The sequence below is a fragment of the Mustela erminea genome, chromosome 17 (genome assembly GCF_009829155.1).
Source record: "Mustela erminea isolate mMusErm1 chromosome 17, mMusErm1.Pri, whole genome shotgun sequence".
NCBI lineage: Eukaryota > Metazoa > Chordata > Mammalia > Carnivora > Mustelidae > Mustela > Mustela erminea.
In genome coordinates this window covers 69,354,452-69,379,532 of record NC_045630.1, presented here as the reverse complement: position 1 = coordinate 69,379,532, position 25,081 = coordinate 69,354,452, and the positions used below count along the sequence as shown (strand labels likewise).

General features: G+C 47.4%; 1 protein-coding gene across 8 annotated transcripts in view; it reads right to left on the bottom strand.

The window, feature by feature from the left end:
* ASH1L (ASH1 like histone lysine methyltransferase) overlaps nt 1–25,081 on the bottom strand; it is a 180,454-nt gene that overhangs the window by 81,850 nt on the left and 73,523 nt on the right. For all 8 annotated transcript variants that reach the window (XR_004280171.1, XM_032318697.1, XM_032318701.1 and 5 more), the window contains 2 exons: nt 11,544–11,645; nt 3,609–4,347 (listed from right to left, as the gene is read on the bottom strand). Coding sequence is in view for 7 of the 8 variants with exons in the window: in XM_032318697.1 (XP_032174588.1) it covers nt 3,609–4,347; nt 11,544–11,645 (841 nt within the window). In the remaining variant the exon portion in view is untranslated. The remainder of the gene's footprint in view (nt 1–3,608; nt 4,348–11,543; nt 11,646–25,081) is intronic.

Below are 25,081 nucleotides of genomic sequence, written 5' to 3'. Positions count from 1 at the left end.
TTTCCTTTTAGAACCAGGATTTGAACCCGTTTCTGATTCTACAGCCCAGCTTATAACCACTATATTATCCGTTTGCAATCTGCCTTGTTATTCATCAACAAATAGTGTCCAAACTCTCTAGCGTGGCGAACAAAGCTCTCTGCATGATCCGGTTCCTACAACCTTCTTTAGACTCATGCCCCAGGCCCTAGACCACACGACTCTAACTAGCTCTGTGTTTTGGCAACAGAAACTTTCTTTCACCTCCTTGAACCTGCCATGCCTTTTCATACTCAGCCTGTAATGTTCGTTCTAGCCTTGATCCTTTAAGTAACAGATGAAGTCTATTCTCCAGGCTTTATTTCTATTTATTTATTTATTTATTTATTTTTAAAGATTTTATTTATTTATTTGTAAGAGACAGAGGGAGAGAGAGCAAGCGAGCACAGGCAGACAAAGAGGCAGGCAGAGGCAGAGGAGCCCGATGTGGGACTCGATCCCAGGACCCTGGGATCATGACCTGAGCCGAAGGCAGCTGCTTAACCAACTGAGCCACCCAGGCGTCCCTATTCTCCAGGTTTTAATTTCATCGTTACTTCCACAAGAAACCGAGGTCAATCACCTCAACAATATATTCTCGTAACACTCAATAACCCCTCATGCTGGAACTCCGACTGTGTGATCCCCCAGGGCAGGGAATTATCTAAATTTGCTTACCATTGTTACCTACCCTTAGCACGCTGGATAAATAATTTTGCAATAAATGTTATTAAATAAGTAAATGAATAACCCCCTGCTATGTAACAAGTACCATAGCAGGTTCTACTTAAAAAAAGGTGAAGAACTGTTGCTGTGTCTGGGAAACTCCTGTGGGATGTCCTCTTGTGATACATCCCCTCTCCTCCTGAGGGTAGAAACTGTATCTTCCTCTTCGTAATTTCTTCAAATTCTAAACTGTAATTTTGTGGAAAATTAAAGTGTTTAATGTTGGTGGCTATGATACTAGAAAGGCTTTTCTGGAATAAACCCTCTTCTCCCAAGCACATTTTCAAGGTGACCGTTCCCCTAAAATGAGTGGTCAAATTGTCATGAACTGTCACTTTCTTACTACCCTGAAGGCAGGAATCATTCTCTTTTCAGTATTTTTTTAAAAGATTATTTATTTGAGAGAGAGAAAGAGAACAGGCAAGGAGGAGGGGCAGAGAGGAGAAAGCAGACCTCCTGCTGAGCAGGGAGCCCAACATGGGGCTCGATCCCCGGACCCCACGATCAAGACCAGAGCTGAGGGCAGACACCTCACAGACTGAATCACCCAGGCGTCCTCTTTTCAGTACTGTAAAGCCTCAGTGATTAAGATGAACAAACACTGGTTCTAAAATAGTCAGACGGGCCCTGAAACAGTAACAACGGACCCTGGGACCCAACAACATAAGACGTTTAAAAAGTTTAAATTAAATCTCTTTTTAAAATGAAATCTCTATTTTCCTGCCTTTCCAAAGGAAAAAAAAAATCAGTACAATTCAGTGGGAATACGGAGAGTAAAACTGCATATAAGATAAAACCAGCTATGCTTATAAAACCGTAGCCCGACAAACGAATGGTCATAAATACAGCACCAGCTCCTGCCAGTTCCAGCTGATCAAACAGCTGTGTGCTAAAGGTGACCGGGCGGGAGGGTGCTGGGGTGGCTTCGTTAGTTGAGCGTCTGCCTTCGGCTTGGGTCATGATCCCGGGATCCTGGATCGAGTTCCACAGTGGGCTCCCTGCTCAGCTGGGGGGCTGCTTCTCACTCTTCCTCCGCCCCTCCTGCCCGCGCTCTCTCAAATAAATACATAAAAATCTTAAAAAAAAAAAAAAAAAAGAAGTAAAGGTAATATGGACTCCCCTGAAGGAGAACAGTTAGATAAATTATGCTGTATTCTGAGCACAGAGTAGGGTAATTCGTCATGCCCTAAGGACAAGATCTCTGAGACACATGAAGAAAAAAGAGCTGAAAACTATAGGGTGCCACCACTTACACGAGACACCAGCTCTGCGGATGCACACCTCTGTACAGATGTAAGACGTCATCTCTATCCCCAGAGTGGGGTTTGAACTCATGGTCCTAAGGTCAAGAATCACACACTCCCCTGACTGGGCCGGCTGGGTGCCCCTCTGTGGTGTGCGGTTCACAGTCGTGCTCTTGAGGAGAACAGGATCGGAGAGGAAATGACATCATGTGAAAAGAGACTTGACTCTTCAATCAGTAAGCTTTTCGTTCCACTGAAAGCAGTACAAGTACGTGCTACTCATGAAAGAAATTTCAACCCCACATATTCTGTAGGAAAAAAAGTAGTTTTCCTAAATGTATGCATTAGAGAGATATGAAAAACCTCTCTCTCGGGCGCCTGGGTGGCTCAGTCGGTCAGGCGGCTGCCTTCGGCTCGGGTGGTGATGTCAGGGCCCGGGGACGGAGCCCCGCATCGGGCTCCCTGCTCCTCCCTCCCTCTCTGCCTGCTGCTCTGCCCACCTGTGCTCTGTGTCTCTGTGTCAAATCAATAAAACCTTGAAAAAACAAAACCAAAAACCTCTCTCTATAGGATTTGTTCAGACAGATGGTAGAGAAAAAGACTAATAAACTCTTAACTGTGCCATTGTTGTTTGGCCAAAAAAAAAAAAAAAAAAAAGAAAATCAAATGTCATACAAAAACCATTAAGGGTTATTATTCTGACTGTATATAATGAGTACTTAAAAAACAGGTAAGGTACATCAACAAATACTAACGTCCTAATATGCAATTTAGTGCAAATTAAAATAAGTATGAACCAACATTTATGAAGTATATTTCACCTATATCAAAATGATGAAGACATTTTTATAAAGATTTTTAGAAAGCTAATTTCCCGGGTAGATAAGAGTAGGGATAAATAGTGGATGACAATTATTGGATGCTAGTAGAACTATTAACAGGTGTGGTTTTCAAGAGAGCAGTTTGAAAATAAATGTTAAGAGGCTTACAACGTGTCTTGCAGTTTTAATTTGTATTTGTCTAATTGTGAACGGGACTGCCATGTGATTTTGACTGAGCCTGCTGTGTTTCTAACGGAAAGGTCCTTTGAAAATGGGGAGTATTGTATTAACTCAGTTAAAACTACCAAACGTACCTTTAGGGGAAAAACCTGGTTGAATACAACAAAAGGATTAAGAGCTCTTTTTGGGGAGTGATTTTTGGCTCTGTGTGCTCTTTTAGAAAAAAGAAAGGACATAACAAGGATACTGTGAAGAAAAGAAACGTAACATGCAGAAAGTGTACGTGGTGACAGGATGGAAACCGGAGAAGACAGTGCGAGCCTAAAAATAACCGTGGGCGCGCGGCCCCGTGCTGGGCACAACAGAACCTCGCTGGGCCTTCATTTCCTCTTCTGCAAACTGGGGGTTCAGACTGGACTGCTACATCCCACGTGCTTCTTAATTATCTTAAAATTTGGGGCAGCCATGAATAAGAGCGCGCTGAAACAAAGACCCGGAGGAGCGCAGGTTTTACATCAGGACAGGTGAGGGGTGACCTGCCAACTCGCCGCACCCCGACGTCACGTCTATAGGCCGCTACTCCACTCCGCTCAGACAAGCCGTGGACACGGATAATTACCTCGTACAGCGCTCCTGCTCGTCCTCTGGGAACGGCTTCTGCTTCTTCTTGGCCTGCTCCTCCAACAGCCAGCTCTTCCGCTTCAGCCCCTTCTTGTGTTCCGGACTCAGGGTGACGCTCTGCACCACAGCCTCGATGGCGTCCGTCACCGTGTCGGCGCGGAGCGGCAAGGCCGCGCTCTCCTCGCCCTCGGTCGAGTCGGGGCTGACCAAGCGGGCAGCCTGGAATGCTTGCATGGACACCACCGCCTGGAGGGGGCATTTCCGAGGTCGCCCCGGTCTGCGCTTCACAAAGTTATTCCCCGTCCTGGCCTGTCTTTGAAGTTTTTTGGCTTTTAAAATTTTATTGACATGGTCCAGGTTTTTCTTCGTGGCCAAGATTTTGTCATAATTGCACATTTTCCGAGCTTGGCGCTGCATGGCTTCCACGACACTTCTCTTGACGTGGTGGGGCGAGCAGCTGCTCGGCAGCTTCTCCGACAGGAGCGAGATGCCGCCACCGCAAGTGTCAGTGGGGGCCGCTGGCACCAGAAGGCTGTCCGGCTTCCCCAGGGCCCGCTCCTTGCTGTGGCTGTGTCCTGGGCTGGAGGACGGGGGCCCTGGGGCAGTCGCGATCCCGGCCTCGATGTTCTTCTCCAGGGGCTCCTGGTCCTCGTGCTGGACCACCCGCTGCAGCAGACTCCCCACAGAGTCGTCCCCAGAAGCAAGCAGTCTCGGACTTCGAGAGGGAACTCCGTTTACTAAAGAAGACGACAAATCACACAGATACGAACTGAACACAGCTTGGCATTTAAGTAAGTTCTTATACCAAAGAAAAGGAATACTGCTCCATTTTTCTTAACACGATTAAACATCCTAACACCATATGCATCTGCCTCTCCCAAGCAAGGTGATCGTTTATTTTCCTGAATAAGGCATATTAAAGTAATCATAATAAATTCAAAGTTGGGGCACCTGGGTGGCTCAGTGGGTTAAAGCCTCTGCCTTCGGCTCAGGTCATGGTCCCAGGGTCCTGGGATCGAGCCCCGCATCGGGCTCTCTGCTCTGCGGGGAGCCTGCTTCCCCCCCACCCTCTGCCTGCTTCTCTGCCTACCTGTGATCTCTGTCTGTCAAATAAATAAATAAAATCTTAAAAAAAAAAAAATTCAAAGTTGGCCTGCTTTCCTAACAATACGTGAGCTAAGGAGCCACAACCACGAAGAAATGGCTTATTTCTTCGGAGCTGGTGGTCCATTTACATTTGGAGCCTTGCCAGTTAGATGCTGGTGATACTCCTGGTTCAGCGCTCTTTCTAACAATGCTGTGAGTACAAAGGATATAAGTGAAACTTCTTTGGAAAAGCTTTAAAACTACAACACTAAACGTATGTCTAAACTAGTTTAGAAAGAATACCTGTCGACCAAAGACTGGAAGATAAGTGGTCTTCGGTGAACCTTGTTATCTTAGCAGCCCGATGACCGGGAGATCTTTGTTCTTCAAATGCCATTCCGCACTTTATGGCTACACAGAATGTGGGTAAACTGGTAAACTGTCTTAGTTCTGCAATATTTGTAAACATCAGATCGTACTTGGGCCATTTCCTAAGATGCCCAGTCAGTTACTCCTCATGAACACAGGTCATACTTTTTTCCAAAGCTCATCAATGCACTTCCTGCCTATGTGCGTTTAAAATGTGGTACTATTCTAGGTACCCCTTAAGCCCTGTGTATTCTAGATTCGATCTTATCAGACCACACTGGAATTTTTCTCAAATTACCAGTAACTCCCTTCAGATGATATCCAGTCGTCTTGTTTAAATTCAGGATTTTTCAAATTTCAAATTCTCAGAGCCATTAAATATCACCACTTCTTAAAATCTGGCTTCCACGGTTTCTCTGAGAATACACTTGGATTATCTTCCGATTACTTGCAACTCTATAAGATTTAACTGCAGAGGTCCCTAACCCCCAGCACTGTCTTTACCTTTCATACTTACTTCCCCCCGGCCCCATGTTGATTCTCGCAGTTTCAATGATCTGAGTACATGTCCCGATCTTCCATTTTATCTGAAGCTGACCACAATGAGAACCGCCTCCTTCCGACACTGGCTGGCACCCATGAGCATTTCCTCACTCTGTCTGGTACAGGTGCGTTCCTTGTTGAACTCTCCACACTTCCTGGCAATTCATTCACCTGCCACCTACATTCTGACCATGCCCCAAGTTCAACCTTCCGAATAAAGCTTGTTTTTCTACTTATCTACTTTTGCATGTTTCACCGATTTCTCAAACTCTCAGTCACAACCCAAGTCATTACCTTCTCCTTCAACCTTGCTCCTCCAGACTACTGAACTCAGTGGGTGATACCGTAAAGTCGCCTCCCCAACATCATACACCCGCGCCACCAACCCAACGGCAGCAGTTCTGCCAGCCACGCTGAGGCCACCTCACCTACTATTCCTCCGCCTCCCTCCCCACACACCAGAAAACGTGGTTTCGCGTGCGTCCGGCACCAGAACCGATCCGCCTCCCGTCGCGCCACCACAGCCACTCGCCACTAAGCCAACCTCATCTCCCAGCCCGGAAGCAGCAGTCCGACTGCGTGCGGAGCTATTACAACCTGCACCCGAGTCTTCTGCTTTCTCTCCCATCAGGTGGTAGATCTAATTTTCCTCCTCTTGAACAGGAGCTGCCCTCAGTGAGTTGCTTCTAGCAAAAAGAATCCCATGGAAGAATGAACATGCTGATTTCCAAGTTTGGGCTGAAGAGGCAGGACACACGCCACCTGGCTCTCTCTGACAACGTCTGCCCTTGGCTCCCAGCGCCCACACCGTCCGTCAGTCTAGGCGGGCTACTGTCATGTTTCCCAATGGACTCTGCTAAGGGTCACAAACAACAGCTTTCATAACGATCACTGCCGCCGTCAGTGAAATAATATTTTTACGTATTAGTCCTTTAGTGTATTTACCCCTTTGGATTAGTTCAAGGATGGACCATAAGATGTCTTGTACAAAATTGTATTTATTCAGTCGTTTATATATCTCAATTACTAAACAGATGGTGTCTACACATTTTCATTTCTTTGTCTACAACTCGAAGGTTAGGACAGAGTTCTGATTCAGTGATCTGCCTTCTGAATGCAAAATAAAGGCTGTCACTCTTGTGCCGCTGGAGAAACAAGAACGCTAGGTCAACCGAGACTGAGGATATACTCACTGAAAACACTCAGGTTTATACTAAATAGGAATGAAACCTTCCTTTGGCTCTGGAAGGAACTCAGGGCACTACCACCAACAACACATTTTCGTTAGTTTTCTCCTGCGCCCCACAGGCAGTCCGCATGTGAGCCGTGCCTGGGCAGCTCCCGCAGGGAGGTGGGAAGCAGCCCCTTCGGCCCCTTCGGAATTCCAGGATCAAGCCCCAAGTCCGGCTCCTTGCTCAGTGGGGAGTCTGCTTCTCCCTCACCCTCCCCCTCTGCCCCTCCCCCAGCTCGTGCTTTCTCTCACTCTCTGTCAAATAAATAAATGAAATCTTTAAAAAAAAAAAAGTGCCCGTGAGACAGGAGATGGGAACGAGCTGTGGAGAGAAGCTCCTCTCCTGCTCCGCCCAAAGCCAAACTGAAAGAGGAGCCACCTTCTTCTGTGACGGGTTTGTTTCCGTTTGCTCTAACCCTGGTAAACGCCCCATTTACGCAGGGAAACCGGACCTGAACTTCTGGGCCGCTCAGGCTATCTGCCGCCAGGAGCCAGGCAGACAGCAAGGGGTTCGAACACTCTTCAGTTCTGCTGAGTCAAGCCTTCTACAAACTTCTGGTTTCCTATTGATTTCAAAGTTCAGCAATGTTTTAAGAAACGTTTTCCGAATTTTATCTCGCATTTTTAGTTTTAGGTAGCAAGAAATTTGTTTGCTCAGTACATCTCATTTACCTCGTGGCTGGAAATGAAGAGCTCGAATTTAGACCAAGGCCACCTGAATTCTAGCAGTCTCCTCTCAAGGAGCCAAACTGCTCTAACTCTCCACTTGCAAACTAGTTCTATAAAAATCATTTTCCCAATTATTAACACTTTTCTGTCCTAATTTTTCTTGGCCTCTTTGTGACATCTGACATTAAGAGGCTTCTCGTACCTTTTTTCTATATAAAAATCTATTTAGGGGCGCCTGGGTGGCTCAGTGGTTTAAGCCGCTGCCTTCGGCTCGGGTCATGATCTCAGGGTCCTGGGATCGAGTCCCGCATCGGGCTCTCTGCTCAGCAGGGAGCCTGCTTCCCCCCCTCTCTCTCTGCCTGCCTCTCCATCTACTTGTGATTTCTCTCTGTCAAATAAATAAATAAAATCTTTAAAAAAAAAAAAATAAAAATAAATAAATAAATAAATAAAATCTATTTAAAACTTTTATGTCATCACTGAATCTTTCCCTCCACTTCCCTCCAATGCAAACGGTCCTTAAATCTGCATTCTTGCCATGCTCTCTGGGTTAGCTCCCTCACTGCCAGATTCAACTTCCTACCGCATGCTGCTAGGTCCGCATCTCCTCCAGATCACCCTCAAACTACAAGCCGCCACTTCCAAATGGCTAACCAACACCTTCACGTCAACAGCCCAAACGCTGCTCGAAGTGCACACGTGCAAACCCAGGCCATCACCGACGCACTTCTTCGCGCGTGTCTCGTTCCGTCCCGCTCTCCACGCTGGAAGGCTCTAGCGCTTTTCCAAAATGGGTGTGCGGCCGACTGTGCTGCTGGGGCCAGCCCTTGCCGCCCCGGCTTCCGTAACATCGCCCCCCCCCCCTCCTCCGCAGAAGACTTACTCTCGCCCCCTGCTATGGCACTGAAACGTGGGCAGCAACTGTAAGAGCTGCTCAGGCTTTCCCACACCCCTCACCCCGCTCACAAGACCAGCAACACCGCACCCAGGGCTCTGCCGGGCGGGCGGGCGGGGGCCTGGAAGGAAGACAATACCCAGAGGACCCGCACCGCACAGTCACAGCGTAGGAAAAAAGAAGACTTCGTTGTCTCCAGTCCCTGAAATTCTGGGCCTTTTTCAGCACCGCAAAGTCTATCCAATACTGGATTATTCAATATATTGAAGAGTTTTTATCTTTCCTGTTCAAAATCCTTCAGTGGCGCCCAACTGCCTCTACAGCGAAGACTCAAGGCCTTCAAGTGAAACAACCAACCAACCAACCAACAAAATCGCCTGCGCCCTAGAGGGGCCGTCTGCGACCTCCGCAGCCTCGCTCTCCGCCGCCGGCACAGCATCTCCCTCACACGCCGGGAACACCACACGACGCCCTGCTCTCCCGAACCAGCATTCTCTGTTCTGTGCCTTTCTTCGTGTTAACACAGGCCCACCCTTTGCTCTGTCCCGCGTGTCGACACAAACGACAGGAGTTCATGTGTCACACCTTCCGGGAAGTCTTCCCGAGTCACGCACACGTCAGGCACTGGAGTTCCTCTGTGCCGCCATACCCGGCGCACTGGTCCGCTGGAGAACGCCACACGCCCTTCTCTGGTGACTCTGTCTGCATCCTTGAGGGCAGGAGCCTTATCTTATTCGTGTGTGTATCTCCGATGCTCAGTATTCAGTTACTCTCAACAAATATTTATTCGAATGAATAAAACGGTCTTACGGTAAGAATAACTTCATGGACCTGGGTATTATTTCTTTTATTTACTAAAGTAAAATATTTTGGTGATTTTCTTTGTGGATATCTCCTTGAAATCTCATTCTTTTCAGGTGTTGGCAAACTGTTTCTGTAAAAATCTCAATGGTAAATATTTTAGGTTTTCGAGGACACATATAATGTCTCACATAACACTTTTTCTTTCCACCTTTATCTTTTTAAGCGATCCTTTAGAAAATACCAGAAATAGGGGGGCGCCTGGGTGGCTCAGTGGGTTAAAGCATCTGCCTTCGGCTCAGGTCAGGATCCCAGGGTCCTAGGATCGAGCCCCGCATCGGGCTCTCTGCTCAGCGGGGAGCCTGCTCTCCCTCTCTCTCTGCCTACTTGTGATCTCTGTCTGTCAAATAAATAAATAAAATCTTGGGTGGCTCAGTTGGTTGGGCAGCTGCCTTCGGCTCGGGTCATGATCCCAGTGTCCTGGCATCGAGTCCCGCATCGGGCTCCTTGCTCGGCGGGGAGCCTGCTTCTCCCTCTGCCTCTGCCTGCCATTCTGTCTGCCTGTGCTCGCTCTCTCTCTCTCCCTCTGACAAATAAATAAAATCTTAAAAAAAAAAAATACCAGAAATAGGGACATCTGGGTGGCTCAGTCAGTTAAGTATCCAACTCTCAGTTTTTGGCTCAGGTCATGATCTCAGGGTTGTGGAATCGAGCCCCGTATCAGGCTCTGGCTTAGTGGGGAGCCGCTGGACATTCTCTCCCTTTCCCACTCCCCTCTCCCCGCTAGGGCCCTCTCTCTAAATAGATAAAATCTTAAAAAAAAAAAAAAAAAAAAGAAAGTAAAAAAGATTTTTAGCTGAGGGCTGCACTAAAGGAAGCCTTGAATCTCATCTGGTCCATAGGCCGCAGTCTGCTAAACCCTGGTTTAGGTCCACACCATCAAAAGCAGCCACTCCCCGTCTAAGACTCTCCCTGAAACAGTATGGAAACAGCATCCTGAGAGACAAAGTCCTCACGGATGCCCAACTTCAATGTACCTCTTCAATGTACAAGCATCTGACCTGATGAAGGAATTCGATTTTCTGACCATAAGTCAAAGTGATCTACCAATCAAAATACAGGACGGAAAGCCAAGAAAGAGTATGCACTTCCTTGTCTACAATTTTCAGCGGCTCCTGTTATTATCCAGGTTCCCTACTGGCCTTCCCAGCCTCTCCTTCAGTCCCTTTACCCTAACTGCACTGGCTCGTTTATTTAATTTCTTCGACTCACTATTGTCCCCCTTTCCACATGTTACCGCCTCTGCCTAGAATGATCCTGTTACTGCCCACCTCTCCTGATGACACTGACGGATGAGAAAGGACTCGCTCCCCTCAGAGGACAGACAACTATAAGATATTTGTATATCTTACACACAAGATAGCTGTCCACATACCTGTAATCTTTACATATAGATACAGCCCTCTAGTTTTGTTTTTGTTTTTATAAACACACCATCAGTAAAAAGGAAAAACTGAGAGCACCATCTAAATCCATGCATGAGGGGGCGCCTGGGTGGCTCAGTGGGTTAAAGCCTCTGCCTCAGGTCATGATCTCAGGGTCCTGGGATGGAGCCCTGCATTGGGCTCTCTGCTCAGTGGGGAGCCTGCTTCCCCTGTCTCTCTGCCTGCCTCTCTGCTGACTTGTGATCTCTGTCTGTCAAATAAATAAATTGAACAAAATCTTAAAAAAAAAAAAACCACATATGAATTACACGAGTATGATACACTGTATCAAGAGGTTATACATACTTAAAATATGTGAACATTACACATTTTAAAAGTTGAGGTTAGAAATAAAGATCAACAGAGATTCTTCTTACAACCCCATGAATTGTTTTGTGTATCTCAGAGATCTGTAAATGCTACTTTGCAAACTATATGGCTTTACTAAGGCCATTTTATGCACACAGCCAAGTCCTTATTAAAGAGTTCCAATCCACATGCCGTATAGCACCGCACACTCTTGTACCTCAACCCAACTTCTAAAACCGCTACTTCTGTGTCTGCCTACTCTTGTCCCAGTCATTTAGAACTGTGTCCCCAGCCCCCATCCGAGCCACAGCACCCGCGAGCGTGAGCCCACGTGCGCGGAAGCAGCACGAGGGGGGAGCGGGACTGCGGTCCAGCACACACTGCTCACTCACACATCCGTGACCACTTCTGCTTTTTTCTACAACATTGTACCTAAGCACAGATTGTAATTTACGTTGTAAAAGTTCACAGTATCATACTGTAAGTCTGTTCACAAGTAACAGACGGGAAAGTCAGTTAAAGTCTGATCGAACAAACAGTACTTGCCTGTCGAAGAAGTACTCTCAGATGACGACCGCTTTCGGGCAGGGCTGCAGTTTGTGCTCTCTGACGGCCGCTGGGAAGACTTCTCTGACGTCGGCTGGGAACCTAGAGAGAGAGGGAAAAGACAGAAACCACAGGAAAATTCAAGTCTAAAACTGAAGTCAAACCATTCTGGGTCAGAACGGTCATATTTTAGTCGTTATCACGGCCATTCCCTGCAGTAACGGGACTTCGAGCTGGCGATAAGCGGAGAGCACGCAGAGGACAAGCCACCTGTGCGCTCTCGACACGGTTTCACAGTCTCATATGCATGAGTTTCCCCTGTTCCTTAACAGAGTGGAAAACTAGTTTTAGTGGAAGAATGGGCAGAGGACACGATTTAGTTTTTATGTAACACCACTATGAAACATATGAAGACATTTATTGATAAAGGTCATTAGCAATATTCTAATCACATCTGTCCCCGATTATCAACTCAAGTTCATCATATGAACTGACAAAGAACATTTATAATGCAATTAATTAGGAACGACTTAATGTGAGAAAGTAGGTCCACCCTGAGCATTTATTTCATTTACCAGAATCAGAGATGAGAATCAGAGTCAGGCTTCACACCTGTACGTCCTATTTACTCCACAAAAGTCACTTTCCTAGTCTGTGTGTTTCCTCTACAGCATATTCGGGGAGAACTGGTGACTGATTTATCTATGGATACAGCAAACCTACTTTAAAACTGTACATGTAAGGTTCCTTGGCTTATGTACATAGAAGCTCATAAAGACAAAGAAACAATTTCCTTTCAAAAAGTCAAATACTTTCTGCCAAAACCTGAAATCAATGCAGCATAATTTAATACATTTCTGACTTGAGAGAAAAGTATGTTGTTCAAGAAGGATTATTTTTCTGGATAAAACATACTTGGTTCTGATACTGTATTCTCGTAACCAGAAAAGCCAGTTGTTGAGAATAATGAATGTCCATCCCCTGTCTGTCAAAAAAACCAGCAGTACTGCGAAATGTTCACTTTTAACTAGAAAGGAAATTACAAATTAAAAGCCTTGCATATAACTAGAACCACAAAAGGTACAAGAAATCAAATACTTGAAGGTGAGATTTTTAAGCTGCCCCTCTAAACGAGCGTTAACTCCTGAAAGAAGACGTGACTGAACGAATGGAGAACCACCTGAGGACAGAAGAACTGAAAGGAGCTACATTTCCAGCGCGTCCCTTTCTCTGAGAGACGAAACAAACCCCGAGCTGTCCTATTTACGCAGCGCCTGAAGTCACACCACTGCACACCTCCTTCACAGCCCGCGAGCGCTGCTCGGGTGAGGACAGGGCTGCGTGCTGCCGTTCAAGAGCAACGCGTTAGGTTCTGGGAACTGAGCTGGTGATAGTACATCCTATTTCTCAAACACAGTGACGACTAACAGGAGATCTAATCAAGAAGCAAGACTGTTTACTGCCGAATCTGAAAAATAAATACAAAAGGAATTTTAAAAACCAACAGTACAATAACCCCCTCCCCGAGATTGTGGTCCAGATAAGATTTTCATTAAAAAGCTAAATACCACAATAAAAATATCTGAGAGGTAAAAGCCTAGGCATCGGTGAAGACCTAACTTTGTAAGTATTAATACTGTAAACTTCATACACTGGACAGATAAAATATTTCCGACTCAGACACACGGCCAAGACAGAAGACAGCAGTGGCCAAGAAGCTTGAGACATCAGCGAGCTCTGTCACTACTCTGGGGAAGAAGAGCCAACAATCTCAGGTTCCCTACGATGGAAAGGAGAGGCTGGAGAGGACTTTGGTAAAGCTTTCTCTCTTTCGGTCACAGACTAACACTTGCTGAGGCCCCTTTATACGCTCAGTCCTCTGGTAGACACGGGGGTGGGGGTGGATGAAAACAGCGTACGGGTCTCTGTCCTCAAGGGGCAGATCTGGGGTCTTGAACGTCATCCTGCACTGCGGGTCAGACGGCGCGCACCGTCCGTGCTTGAGCTCCCGTCTTCAGTTTCTAGGCTACTGGGCAACGTTTCCCACATTTCTTGGTCATCTTCAAGAAAGTCTTGTGAAGGCTTCAACTGTACCTTTGATCATCAGGGTGTCCTGAGAATCACCCTGCCTGGCCTCACCCACCTCAGGGTAAAAGAGGGTACAGGCACTTTCTTCAAAGCTTGTTCTTTTGGCGGCATCTGGAGCTGCAGAGGAGGCAGTGGGAGGTGAATGGGGGTCAGATCCCCGGAGACCGTTATTGGCAGCACTGTACAGCAATTCCTGAGAAACTGAAACAATTGAGAGAGACAGGGCTTAGCTCACTTAGCTTCTGAGCCACTTTTCATTTCCTGAAAGTAAGGGAGGCCGGCAGCCTATTCTTAGGATTTAACAGGAGATTGGAATAAAACTTCACACAGGAAGGTTTTCGTTTTTCACTTTAAAAGTCTATTTGAATTCCCTTTTCATGAAAAGCAGAGATGTTCTTAACAGTGTTCCATATTTCAGGGGAATAAGGATGTGTCCCTGAGACACAGATCTCTAGGGTTCGGTTATCATCAGCTCTAGACCTGTATTTCATTGAAAATCGGTGCTTACAGGACAGTAAGACGATGAGAATTCCTGAACAACTTGACCTAATGATGTAACACGCGACCAAGATCAAGACTGGAAAATGAGGATCAGAGCTTAGACACACGAGGTAGCAACCTGCTAAAGATGCTCAAACTGGCCCAACAGCAGAAATCAGATGAGATCTGCGAACGTCTCCTCCGATACCGCCACCAACATACTGTGCGGCTGCGTGGGCGGGGAAGAGAAACAGGACACGAGAGAGAACAGTATGTCTGTTCCGAGAGCCCCCGAGACGCACGTTTCCCGAGCAGCAGCACAGCGCGGGGCCGAGCGGCGCGGTGGGTGGTTAAGCACGTCAGCAAGGGCCGAGGCCGGGTCTCAGCCCTGGCTCTGACTTTAGGATGGAGGCAGGCAAACGCACTTGGAGGTTGGTTTCGTAAAGCACTCCAAGTCCCAAGGCTCGTGTGAATTCCAAAGTGAAGTCATGTAAAAAATGGAAAGCGCTTCCATAAAAGTCGCACTAGCATCCATACACGGGCTCTTCAGGTTCACAGCAAATTTACTGGCCTGATGACTTAATAACGCCCCTGGCATGTGCAGGCAACTATTCGACAAGAAGGTAACAACCGGGGAAGGGCAGGACTCACGCCCAATTCGGAAACGGAACTGGCGGAGACTGTGAAGCGTCCCTGGCAAGCGTGCAGAAGAGGCGGCACACGAGGTACACCTGATGGGAAGCAGGAGGAAGGCGGCGCCTCGCACGAGGAGGGAGAAAGCCTCCCCGAAGGGCATCTTGAGCCCACTGGCCCCTGCGCGCAGCTTCTCCAGGGCCAGGTGATGCTCCGCACGCCATCCGTCCCGCCCGCGGGGGCCACAGGAGGCACGAGGACTCGCTGAGCTCGGTTCCAGGGAGCGCGGCCGCCTGCGTCCCCTGCTCGCCCTTCAAGTCTCCTGCACGGCGGCCACCTCGGGGTGGCGACGGCTCACGACACGGGTCTGTTCCCATCTCCTCAGGGGTCACTTCAGATCTACGGGGGGGGCGGGATAGTCTCTCCACTCCTTTAGGACAAGAGGCTTGTATGGATTCCGGTTCTAGACACGCCGGTGCTACCCTCAACGAAGACGCGCGGAGAATCCACATACTTGTACTTACCGGAGAGTTCTCATTTCTCATCTCAACATGGCATAAAGCCAAATCTTGAAATATTTCAGAAGCAAACAGACTATAAATGGGATACTTCAACTCACAAAACTATTGGGTAGAAACACTACTGAGAGTGTCATTACTCGGGTATCTGGCAGCTTTGGAAACATGTTTAGAAATGCCACACACATAAATGAAGTAGAAATGACAGAAAAGTCACCAAAGAAGTACCCAAATAACACTGCCCTTCAGCACACACGTAAGCTGGTTATTACACGTACACTCCTTTCCTTCAGCTGGAAAAACAGAGGACTTCGTGTAAAACAGAGGCAGACTATCAGTACGGAGGGAAACTGAAAATAAACTCCCAATAAATCGGGAACAAAATGAGGGAACTAAGGAGTTGAGCACACTCAGACATGTGAGGCAGCCCTGGAAGTCGTTGTGACGACACCGTCTCCGGGTTTTACCCGGCCACTGTTCAGTGAGCTTTTAAACATAAAGACAGATTTGGGGGGGGGGGGGGCGCGGGCATCTTAGACAAATTAGACAGAAAGGGGGAAAGATGGCACTTACACAGCAAAACCGTAAGATGAAACCATGGATAAAAAAGACAGAAAGTTGAGAAAACAAAAAAAAGAACATAACTGGATTTTAAGAGACAAGAATCTGGAATCTTATCATTCAAAACAAAAATGGGTGGAAACCAAGACACTCCTCTGAAGGAGATCTGTCTCTAGGGATCCTGCTTGATGGCTCTGCAGGAGGAACGGAGACCAGTCTAGGAGAAAGAGAGAGACGACGCTTACAGACGCCTGGTGTGCAGGCACAGTCACACGGGCAGAAACACCAGCAGAGAGAGAGAGAACTCCCACTGATAGCAGCTGGGGGGGCAGTGAAGGCATCACAGAGAAAAAACTGGAATAATAATTCAGCCGAACTACTCCAGTGAAGCCTGGAGCATCCGGGGCTAAAAATGAGGAATTTCGAAATGTAAATTAACAAAAAAACACAATGAATGAAACCAACAGCTGGTTGGATAAAACGTATATTTCTTTAACGTAAATCCACTGTGAAAATTTTCATAATTTACAGTTATGAATTCTGGTCATGCCCTGTTAAGAGTTCAGTACTGAAGACCCAAGAAATTAGGGAATGATTTGGGTGAACAGATTGTTTGAGGGTTCTTTCGTTCTTTCTTCCCTTCCTTTCCTTTTTATTTTTTTAAAGAGTTATTTTTTTAAATTAAAAAAATTTTTTAAAAGATTTTATTTTTTTATTTGACAGTGAGAGAGACAGAGAGCGCGAGCGAGCGAGCGCACAAGCAGGCAGAGAGGCAGGCAGAGGGGGAGAGAAGCAGGCTCCCCGCTGAGCAGGAAGCCTGATGCTGGGCTCCATCCATGACCTCAGCCGAAGGCAGCCGCTTAACCAACTAAGCCACCCAGGGGTCCCTAAAGAGTTTATTCTTAAGTAATCTACACCAAACGTGGGGCTGGAATTCATGACCCCAAGATCAATCTACACCCAACGTGGGGCTGGAATTCATGACCCTGGATTCTCCAACTGAGCCAGCCAGGCACCTGCGTTTGAGGTGTCTAACGCTGGAAATGTCTCTGGGTCAGCTATGGAAAAACAGATTAAGTTTATAGATGATATACATTTATTTCAAAATTACATATTTCGGGGCGTCTGGGTGGCTCAGTTGTTAGGTGTTTGCGTTCGGCTCAGGTCATGAACTCTGGGTCCCGGGATTGAGCCCCAGATTGGTTCCCTGCTCAGCGGGAAGCCTGCTTCTCCGTCTCCAACTCCCCCTGCTTGTGTTCCCTCTCTTGCTGTGTGTCTCTCTGTCAAATAAATAAATATCTTTTAAAAAATCACATATTTAAAACTAGTTTCCAAGATTTAAATCATTCCTGCCCACCAAAACTAATTCACGTTATACAATTTTAATGTGAAGAAAGAAGCTTTAATTATCATTTACAAGTCAAGGCTACTGGCAGTGTTTGTTGATCAGTGAATGAATCAAAACTGTTATAATACAAATGAGTATCACAGTAAAAGAATCTGAACATAAAATACCAAGTAATTTGGAAGTTCTGATCAGGTTTTTTTTTGTTTCCAGATTCAAGTTCTGCATCCTTTGCTATGGTTCACAGCTCAAGAGCCCTGGAAGCTTCTCTTGAATGAGCTGAGCAAGGAGATGAAAGCTCGGGCCATGATAAAAACAGCTGTTTCCAACTGTGGGAAACACAGTTACTGAGAGCGATACATTCCATCGGACCCGCCAATTAAATGCAGTGCAAGAGAATGATTCAGAGCTTACGCTGGTGATTTTTAACCTAAAAAGTCTGTTTTTTCCCTCTAATTAGGCTATTTCTCATAATGCCCAAATCAGAACATTCACTGAAATGGAATTCCTCTGGAAATCCCCAAAACTGCACAAAGCCCCACAATTTTCTGACCTCATCTCCACATGTTCACAATTCACTTTTTTTTTAAAAGATATTTTTATTTTTATTTTTTAATTTATTTGACACAGAGAGAGAGAGAGATCACAAGTAGGCAGAGAGGCAGGCAGAGAGAGAGAGAGGGAGGGGGAAGCAGGCTGTCTGCCGAGCAGAGAGCCCGATGTGGGGCTCCATCCCAGGACCCTGAGATCATGACCTGAGCTGAAGGCAGAGGCTTAACCCACTGGGCCACTCAGGAGCCCCTCACACTTCACTCGAGTGTATCTTTATACATCATGCTAGTGAAATGGTCATAAATTAGAAAATTCTAATCAATTCACACAATCTTCAGTTAATAAGGAAAAAAAACAGTATACTTCAACTCTTATGGTTTTACAGTGAATATACTTTTTTCAAACAAAAAAATTTTAGCTCTAGTTTATTTTTGGGGGACAAAATAATTATCAAAACCCATTATGCGTATATGTATGTGCACACGGGTGTGTATGTATGTGAATATGTATTCATATGTTCTGTGATTCGGAAGCTGTGAGCGGGAGATGCCCCAGGCTACCCAGTCTCCCCTTTTCTGAAATCAAGTCTCAGGGTCTGAAAGGTACAGCCGAGAGCTGAACATGCTGAAACCAGGGATGGAGTATGTGATTCTCCAGGTGAGAAACTATTTCCCGTTAGGCCTCTCTGATGTCTACGTAACGTAAACACACACTGAACTGTCCTGAATCGGCTGTGGGGACCGGAAGAAGCCAGAAGCCCGGCCAGTGGAGAGACGGGATTGCGACAAGCTCACACGTCCAGCGGGGGCTTAGAGCGCTCGTCTGCACGGGAGTTGCTACAGGACAGCACGTAAGTTCAAATAAGCTACCCACCACATCAACATCATTCATACACTAATCAGACCCGTCACCCTTTTTATTTATTTATTTTAATTTTTAAATTTCTTCTAAGACAGTGTCTCAATCTCTCCTTGGTTTGTCGGGCCCTTAATACTTTTCTGTTACTGTACTGGTCATGTACTTTGTACAACATCCCTTTCCTGGGCTTGTTTCAGTATTTTTAGGCTGGGTTTGTGTTTTTGAAGAGCTCTGGAGATGTGAGTTTCCGGAGAGAACACCACGTTGTATCGGACGGCAACGTCCCACAACGATGTATCACTGGTCCAGCTGAGCTCGCTCCCGGTTCGGGTGCTGTCTGCTCGGCCTCTCCATTATGGAGTTACTGTTTTACCCTCTCTGTACTCCGCTGTGCGGCCTCGAGTCACTGAGTTCAGTCTGTACTTAAGAAGTGGGAATGAAGCTCCAGCTCCTTGAAGAGGACCGTCTACATATACCATCTGGAATTCTCTGTAAGGAGGATTCTTCCCCCCCTCCCCCCCGATCCATTTCATCTAGCGCTCCTACCTTCTCCCCCAAGTAGCTCTACGCCCAGCGTGGGGCCTGCACGCACAGCCCCAACATCAAGGGCCGCAAGCTCTCCCACCTGAGCCGGCCGGGCGCCCGGTACGTATGTATTTATACCAACATGGGCTAGTGGGTATTTACCATATTCTTGACATTATAATCTAATACTGTCATTACTAATTTTGTTACTGACACTGTTCCTGCTTTGGCCACTGGAAGCGGTTTCAGGATAATGTCCAGAAGGTAACTGGCAATTTTGTAATATATGGTATAATAAGCAGGTTTTTGGATATTTTAACAGGATACCAACTAACGGACAATGAATCTATCTCCAAATTATGTCTAGAAAAAATATGAGCTGAAGACTAAGGTCAACTTAAAATAACAAATTTTAGGGGCAACTGGGTGGCTCAGCCGGCTGAGTGTCCCACTCTTGGTTTTGGTTCAGGTCTGATCTCAGGGTTGTCTCAGTGGGAAGCCTGTTTGGAATGCTCTCTCTCCCCAAAATACATAAATCTTTTAAAAAAATCTTAAAACTACAACGTTTAGTTACACTCTTTTCACATTAAGAACAATTACGTGACACTGGAAACGATCACCTCACTGACAAGATGCAAATATTTTCTTGACAGAATGTGCAATTACGAGTAAATGGTAAACCAGACAGAACTACTACGAAGTTTAAAGCTGTAAGATTATTTTTTTTTAAAAGATTTTTATTTATTTATTTGACAGACAGAGATCACAAGTAGGCAGAGAGGCAGGCAGAGAGAGAGGGGGGGGGGAAGCAGGCTCCCTGCTTGAGCAGAGAGCCCGATGCGGGGCTCGATCCCAGGATGCTTGAGATCATGACCTGAGCTGAAGGCAGAGGCTTTAACCCACTGAGCCACCCAGGCACCCATAAAGCTGTAAGAATTTTAACTGCGTGCACTTCCTCAGAAATCTAACATTCCACCACCTTACAGAGCACTGAGATCACAAAGATAGCGCGGGACACCGAACTGTCTGCCCTCTGTCCTCAGGCGGCCTCTGCGGCACCCGACACGGACTGCAGACCCCTCGGACCCGGGCACGGTCCTTGGGGCGGTGGCGTCCCTTTCATGGCTTCCACAATCACGGCTCGAACAGGCTGACCTTCAGGCTGAGCTACGAACCTCCATATGCCACCTGCCAGCAGCGAACCCAAGCCTGCCCTGCCCCCTCCCAGGCCACAGGACGGTCCCACCAATCCCCGAGGACAGGGATCTTGCCGACTCTCTAAAATCTCCCCCATGCCTCACTTTTGCTTTTTTAGGTCTTTAAAAAGATTGTATTTATTTGTTTGACAGGGAAAGGGGGGGCGGACACAAGTGGGGCAGATGGATGGCGGCAGAGGGGAGAAGCAGGCTCTCCTCCGCGCAGGAAGCCCGAAGCGGGGCTTGATCCCAGGACCCTGGGGCTCGATCCCAGGACCCTGGGTCACGCCCTGAGCCCAGGGCAGATGCTTAACGACTGAGCCAGCCAGGCGCCCCTCCTCACCTCTTTGTAAAATTGACTTCTATGCCTTCTCCATCACTACCTTAGCTCAGGCCCCCATAATATTCTGCTGGACAATTCCAAACTGGCGCATCTGATCTGTCCAGTCTACCTACCAGAGTACTTTCCATGTAACTTCGGCAAAGCATTCTTCTTCTTTAAAACCTTTAACTTCCGGGGTGCGTGTGTAGCTTGGTCAGATGAGCGTGTACTCCCTGCTCCTGTTCAACAGGGAGTCAGCCTCCCCTCTGCCTCTCCCCCGCTCATGCTCTCAAATGAATAAATTAAAAATAAGTAAATAAATAAATAAATAAATAAAACCTTTAACTTCCCACTGCCCATATGGTAAACTCCGTTAAACTCCTTGGTATCTTAGATAAACAGAGGTTTTGAGATCCGTCTCCTGCCTGTCTTTCCAGCCTCCCCTCCTGCGTCCCACAGCGGACTGCTTACACTTACCTAAGCGCACTATCAGATCTCTGAGACCCTGAAAAGCCCGACAGGCAAGGCCAGCGTCCACCCTTTATTCTTCGCGCACTAAACTCAACCTTTCCAGCTAGGCCCTCTCTTCTCAGTCCCCAGAACATGCTGCGAACACCTCCACTTTAAGGAATTATCAGGAATTGTTTTTTAAGATTTTAAGTAATCTGTACACCTAATATGGGGCTCGAACTCACAACCTGGAGATTAAAAGTCACAGGCTCAACTGACTGGGGTAGCCAGCTGCCTCTGGGGCTATCGATAATTATCTGTATACACGTCTATGTCCTCTGCTGAACTGTAAATTCCTGATGGCAGGAAATTACATTTTATTCGTGCACTCCCTGCTCCTGGCAAACATCAGACACTAACTATGAATGGGCAGGGTAGGGGGTGGTGGTTGGAAACGCCGTGGTGGCTCAGTCAGTTAAGCATCTGTCCTGGGCTCAGGTCATGATCTCAGGGTCCTGGGATGGAGACCCACGCCAGGCTCTCCGCTCAGCAGGGAGCCTGCTTCCCCCTCTGCCCCTCCCCCTCTTGTGGTGTCTCTCTCTCTCTCTCTCTCTCTCTCAAATAAAAACTAAAACTAAAACAAAAAATTAAGACACCTTTCTATCCACTTATCAAAAGAGTGATTGTGAAGGAGATAGAGAGGCTTCAAGATACAAGCTAACAGAATTCAGACTTTTGATATAATAAAGAATTTATCTGTTCTTTTTCTCAGATTCCTGGCAAAGAGCTTCAAAATCCCTTGGAATTTCCTGAGCGACAGAAGTGTCTTTGTTACGCCAAAGAAGGGACTTTAGGTGGGCTCCAAGATCCCCTCACTGATGGGGCGGCTCACTAGAAAGACCAATCGCAGGAGTAAGGGACTGAGATTTTGGGCCAGCCCAATCTACAGTGAGTGGAGGGGGCGAGTGACGGGGTTCCATTACACAGCCAGTGATTTAATCAACCATGTGGATGCAGTTAAGCCCAACCAAAACTCTAGCCCCGCAGGCCCAGTGTTGCACCTTAATTGGTGAACCCGGTGCTGTGCCAGGAGGCTGACACACCCAGATGCCACAAAAAGAGGGCACAGTAGTGGACTGTCTCCTTCTCCACTCCAGACGTGGCCCCATGAATCTCAATTCCTGACCTGCATCCTTTGTAACAAAACTGTAACCCTACATACAGTGGTTTCACTAAGTTCTGAGTCGTTCTACAAAGTATCAAAGCTAAGAGCCTGTGGGGACTCCAAATCCGTAGCAGGACAGACAAGAGTGTGGGTGGACAGGGGCATGGAGACTTGTCCCGCACAGTAGAGGGGCTGAGTCTGTGGAGGACTCCAGTTATGACAGAAAATTCGTGTCAGAACAGTGACTTCAGAGAGATCTTAATGGTTTTGTTATTTTTTAAAGGGGAGGAAGACAAGTTCTTATTCTTTTTTTATTTTTTTGACACAGATTGAAAGGGAGAGATCACAGGTAGACAGAGAGAGGGGAAGCAGGCTCCCCGCTGAGCAGAGATTCCCGATGTGGGGCTCGATCCCAGGACCCTGAGATCATGACCTGAGCCGAAGGCAGAGGCTTAACCCACTGAGCCACCCAGGCGCCCCACAAGTTCTTCTTCTTAAAGTAGGCATGTTCCCGTATCAGAATACCTCGTCTCCCGAGGACCCTGACACCAGGCCGGCATTTATCCTTCCAAGCCCACCTCCTGTAAGCGGTCTCTGGGGCGGCTCTAACGTTTACACAGACAACACACCTGACCACCTCGACCGTCTTCTCGCTCACCTTCGCCGCATCCCCACCTCTTATACGCTCCTTTCACAACCCTTAGAGGCCGCAAACTAAAATGTTCCTTAGAGACAGATGCCCTGCTTGAACACATGACCCAGGCCAGGTGCAGCACACGACAGGAAACTGGGGACTGACGGCAGCTGAAGAATGCATATCCCAACCAAGGTGGTGGCGGGGCTGGGGGGACTGCTCCCGCCAAGGGACACACAGCCACGGATGTCATCCCGGAAATGTGGATTGACTGTTGACAGATGTTCTGACTTTTCTTCGGAAGAACAGCAGACTTCTGAACTCCTATATGAAATCTCCAGATTTTTACACTTAAGCAATAAATTTTTTAAAAACAGAAGAGATCACGAACGGTCGCAGATAAACCAGAGGCTGATGGCTGTCAGTCACTACCTGCAGAACTGCAGGTCCTCGGGGCTGCCCCAGGCCCCCTTCTCCTCTGCACGCCGTCCTGACAGGAACCGTCCATCACACGACGGCGGGCACACAGACGGTTCATAAATGTGTCACCTGCTTTTGCTTCAACAGTACAGGGGACTGGCTCACACATGACCGTAAAGAGAACACCAGGATGATATGGAAACTGCGCGAGGCCACGCATGATTTTTCAAAGCACATGAATGTTCTGAAGCACCAAGCTGACAGTGGGAGAGAATACATTCACACAAATGAAACGGGGAAAACCATCCCATGTTCCTCTTCTCGGCTCCAACTGGCCAGAGCCTGGTCGACAAGTGCCTATCCTGTGGGTTCCCCGACCTCCGTGCAGAACAGCCAAACAGGACAACGGGGCAGAACCAGCTCTACATGGCGCCATTCATCTGCCCCACACAGTGTGGGGGTCTGCCTGGGCGGCTTCAACCCTTCTAGAGTCCCTTCGATCAAGTTACCTTTTCCTTTTCCAAAAAGTGTTAAAGCCTATGCTTACCGGAGTATTTCTTTATTTATTAAACAACTTAACTTGTCTTCTTAACTGCTGCTGGCATTTTCTAGTACGATTTTTCTTGGTGCTCTGGTTACAGAGTCGCATACATCTGGTGAATCTGCTCCCGGCTTTATCTTTTCCAGAAGCCCTTTTGTTTTCAGTGAATGACACTGACAGTTTCCCAAAAGCTCAGAGTGGAATGCTCCGATCTCCAGCCAAAACCTCTTTATTGAGCTCCAGAACTAGATCTCCAACCGCCTGCTCAGTACCTCCACGTGAATGTTCTAAAGGCATCCCAAAGGTGACAGAGATTAAAAGAGCAAACTGCTCTCCTGAAATGTCCGCTTCCTCCGGCTGGCGCCAGACTCTCCAATGTGCCAGCACCGGCTGGCCAGCACGCTCGCTTAAGTGCCACCGTTTCCTCCAGACGGACCCCCATGCCACCAACAAACTGGTCCCCCTGTAGCTATTTTTCCCCACTACAGTTCAGTGTTCACACATGAGCCAGAATGATCTTCTGAAAACACAAATCTAAAATCAACATTCCTCTGTCCCTTGCCTGAGCCTAGCGTAAGACCTCAACTCTCTGGACACGGTCTGCTGTCTTTACTCACAACTCTGGCACCGTGCTCTGTGTCCCTCCGGCCACAGGTGACCCGCCGCAGAGTCTAACTCCAAGCTCTTCGTCTAGGACTTCAAATGTGCTCTTTACTCAAACCCCAGCTTGGGAAGCCAGTGGCTTCTCGTCCTTCAACATTTTGTCCTGAAGCCATAACTAGTAACTTTATCTAATTACGTGTCCCCCTCCCCTAATGATCCGTGCCCACACTGCTACAGGAACTTGACGGCGTTTTCCCATCATGCCTTCATCCGGGTGCCGGCTGCGCTCCTGGGGGTCCTCCCTTGCTAGGGCGAAGCGCTCATGAGGCCGCCGTCCCGTCTTTACTAGATGCCAGTGACCAGAGGAACACCACAGGCCTCAGCCTTTAGTAAACAAGGGAACGAGTGAGTGAGCGAATGAAGGCTGAAGTGCAGCGGCATCTCCCCTGCCAGCCGCGGCTCCTCCCCCGGGCAACGAACAGCCTGGAGTCACTTTCTCAGGGGTGGCTTGCAGGGTTAGGCCCTGGTTCCAAACGCTCATGGACCCTGTTCTTTTTCTTTCTTTCCTTTTTAATACCCCCTTATCTATTTTTAATGACATTTAATGTGTAAATGTTTTTTATCACCCCCTCCCCCCCCATTGTAAG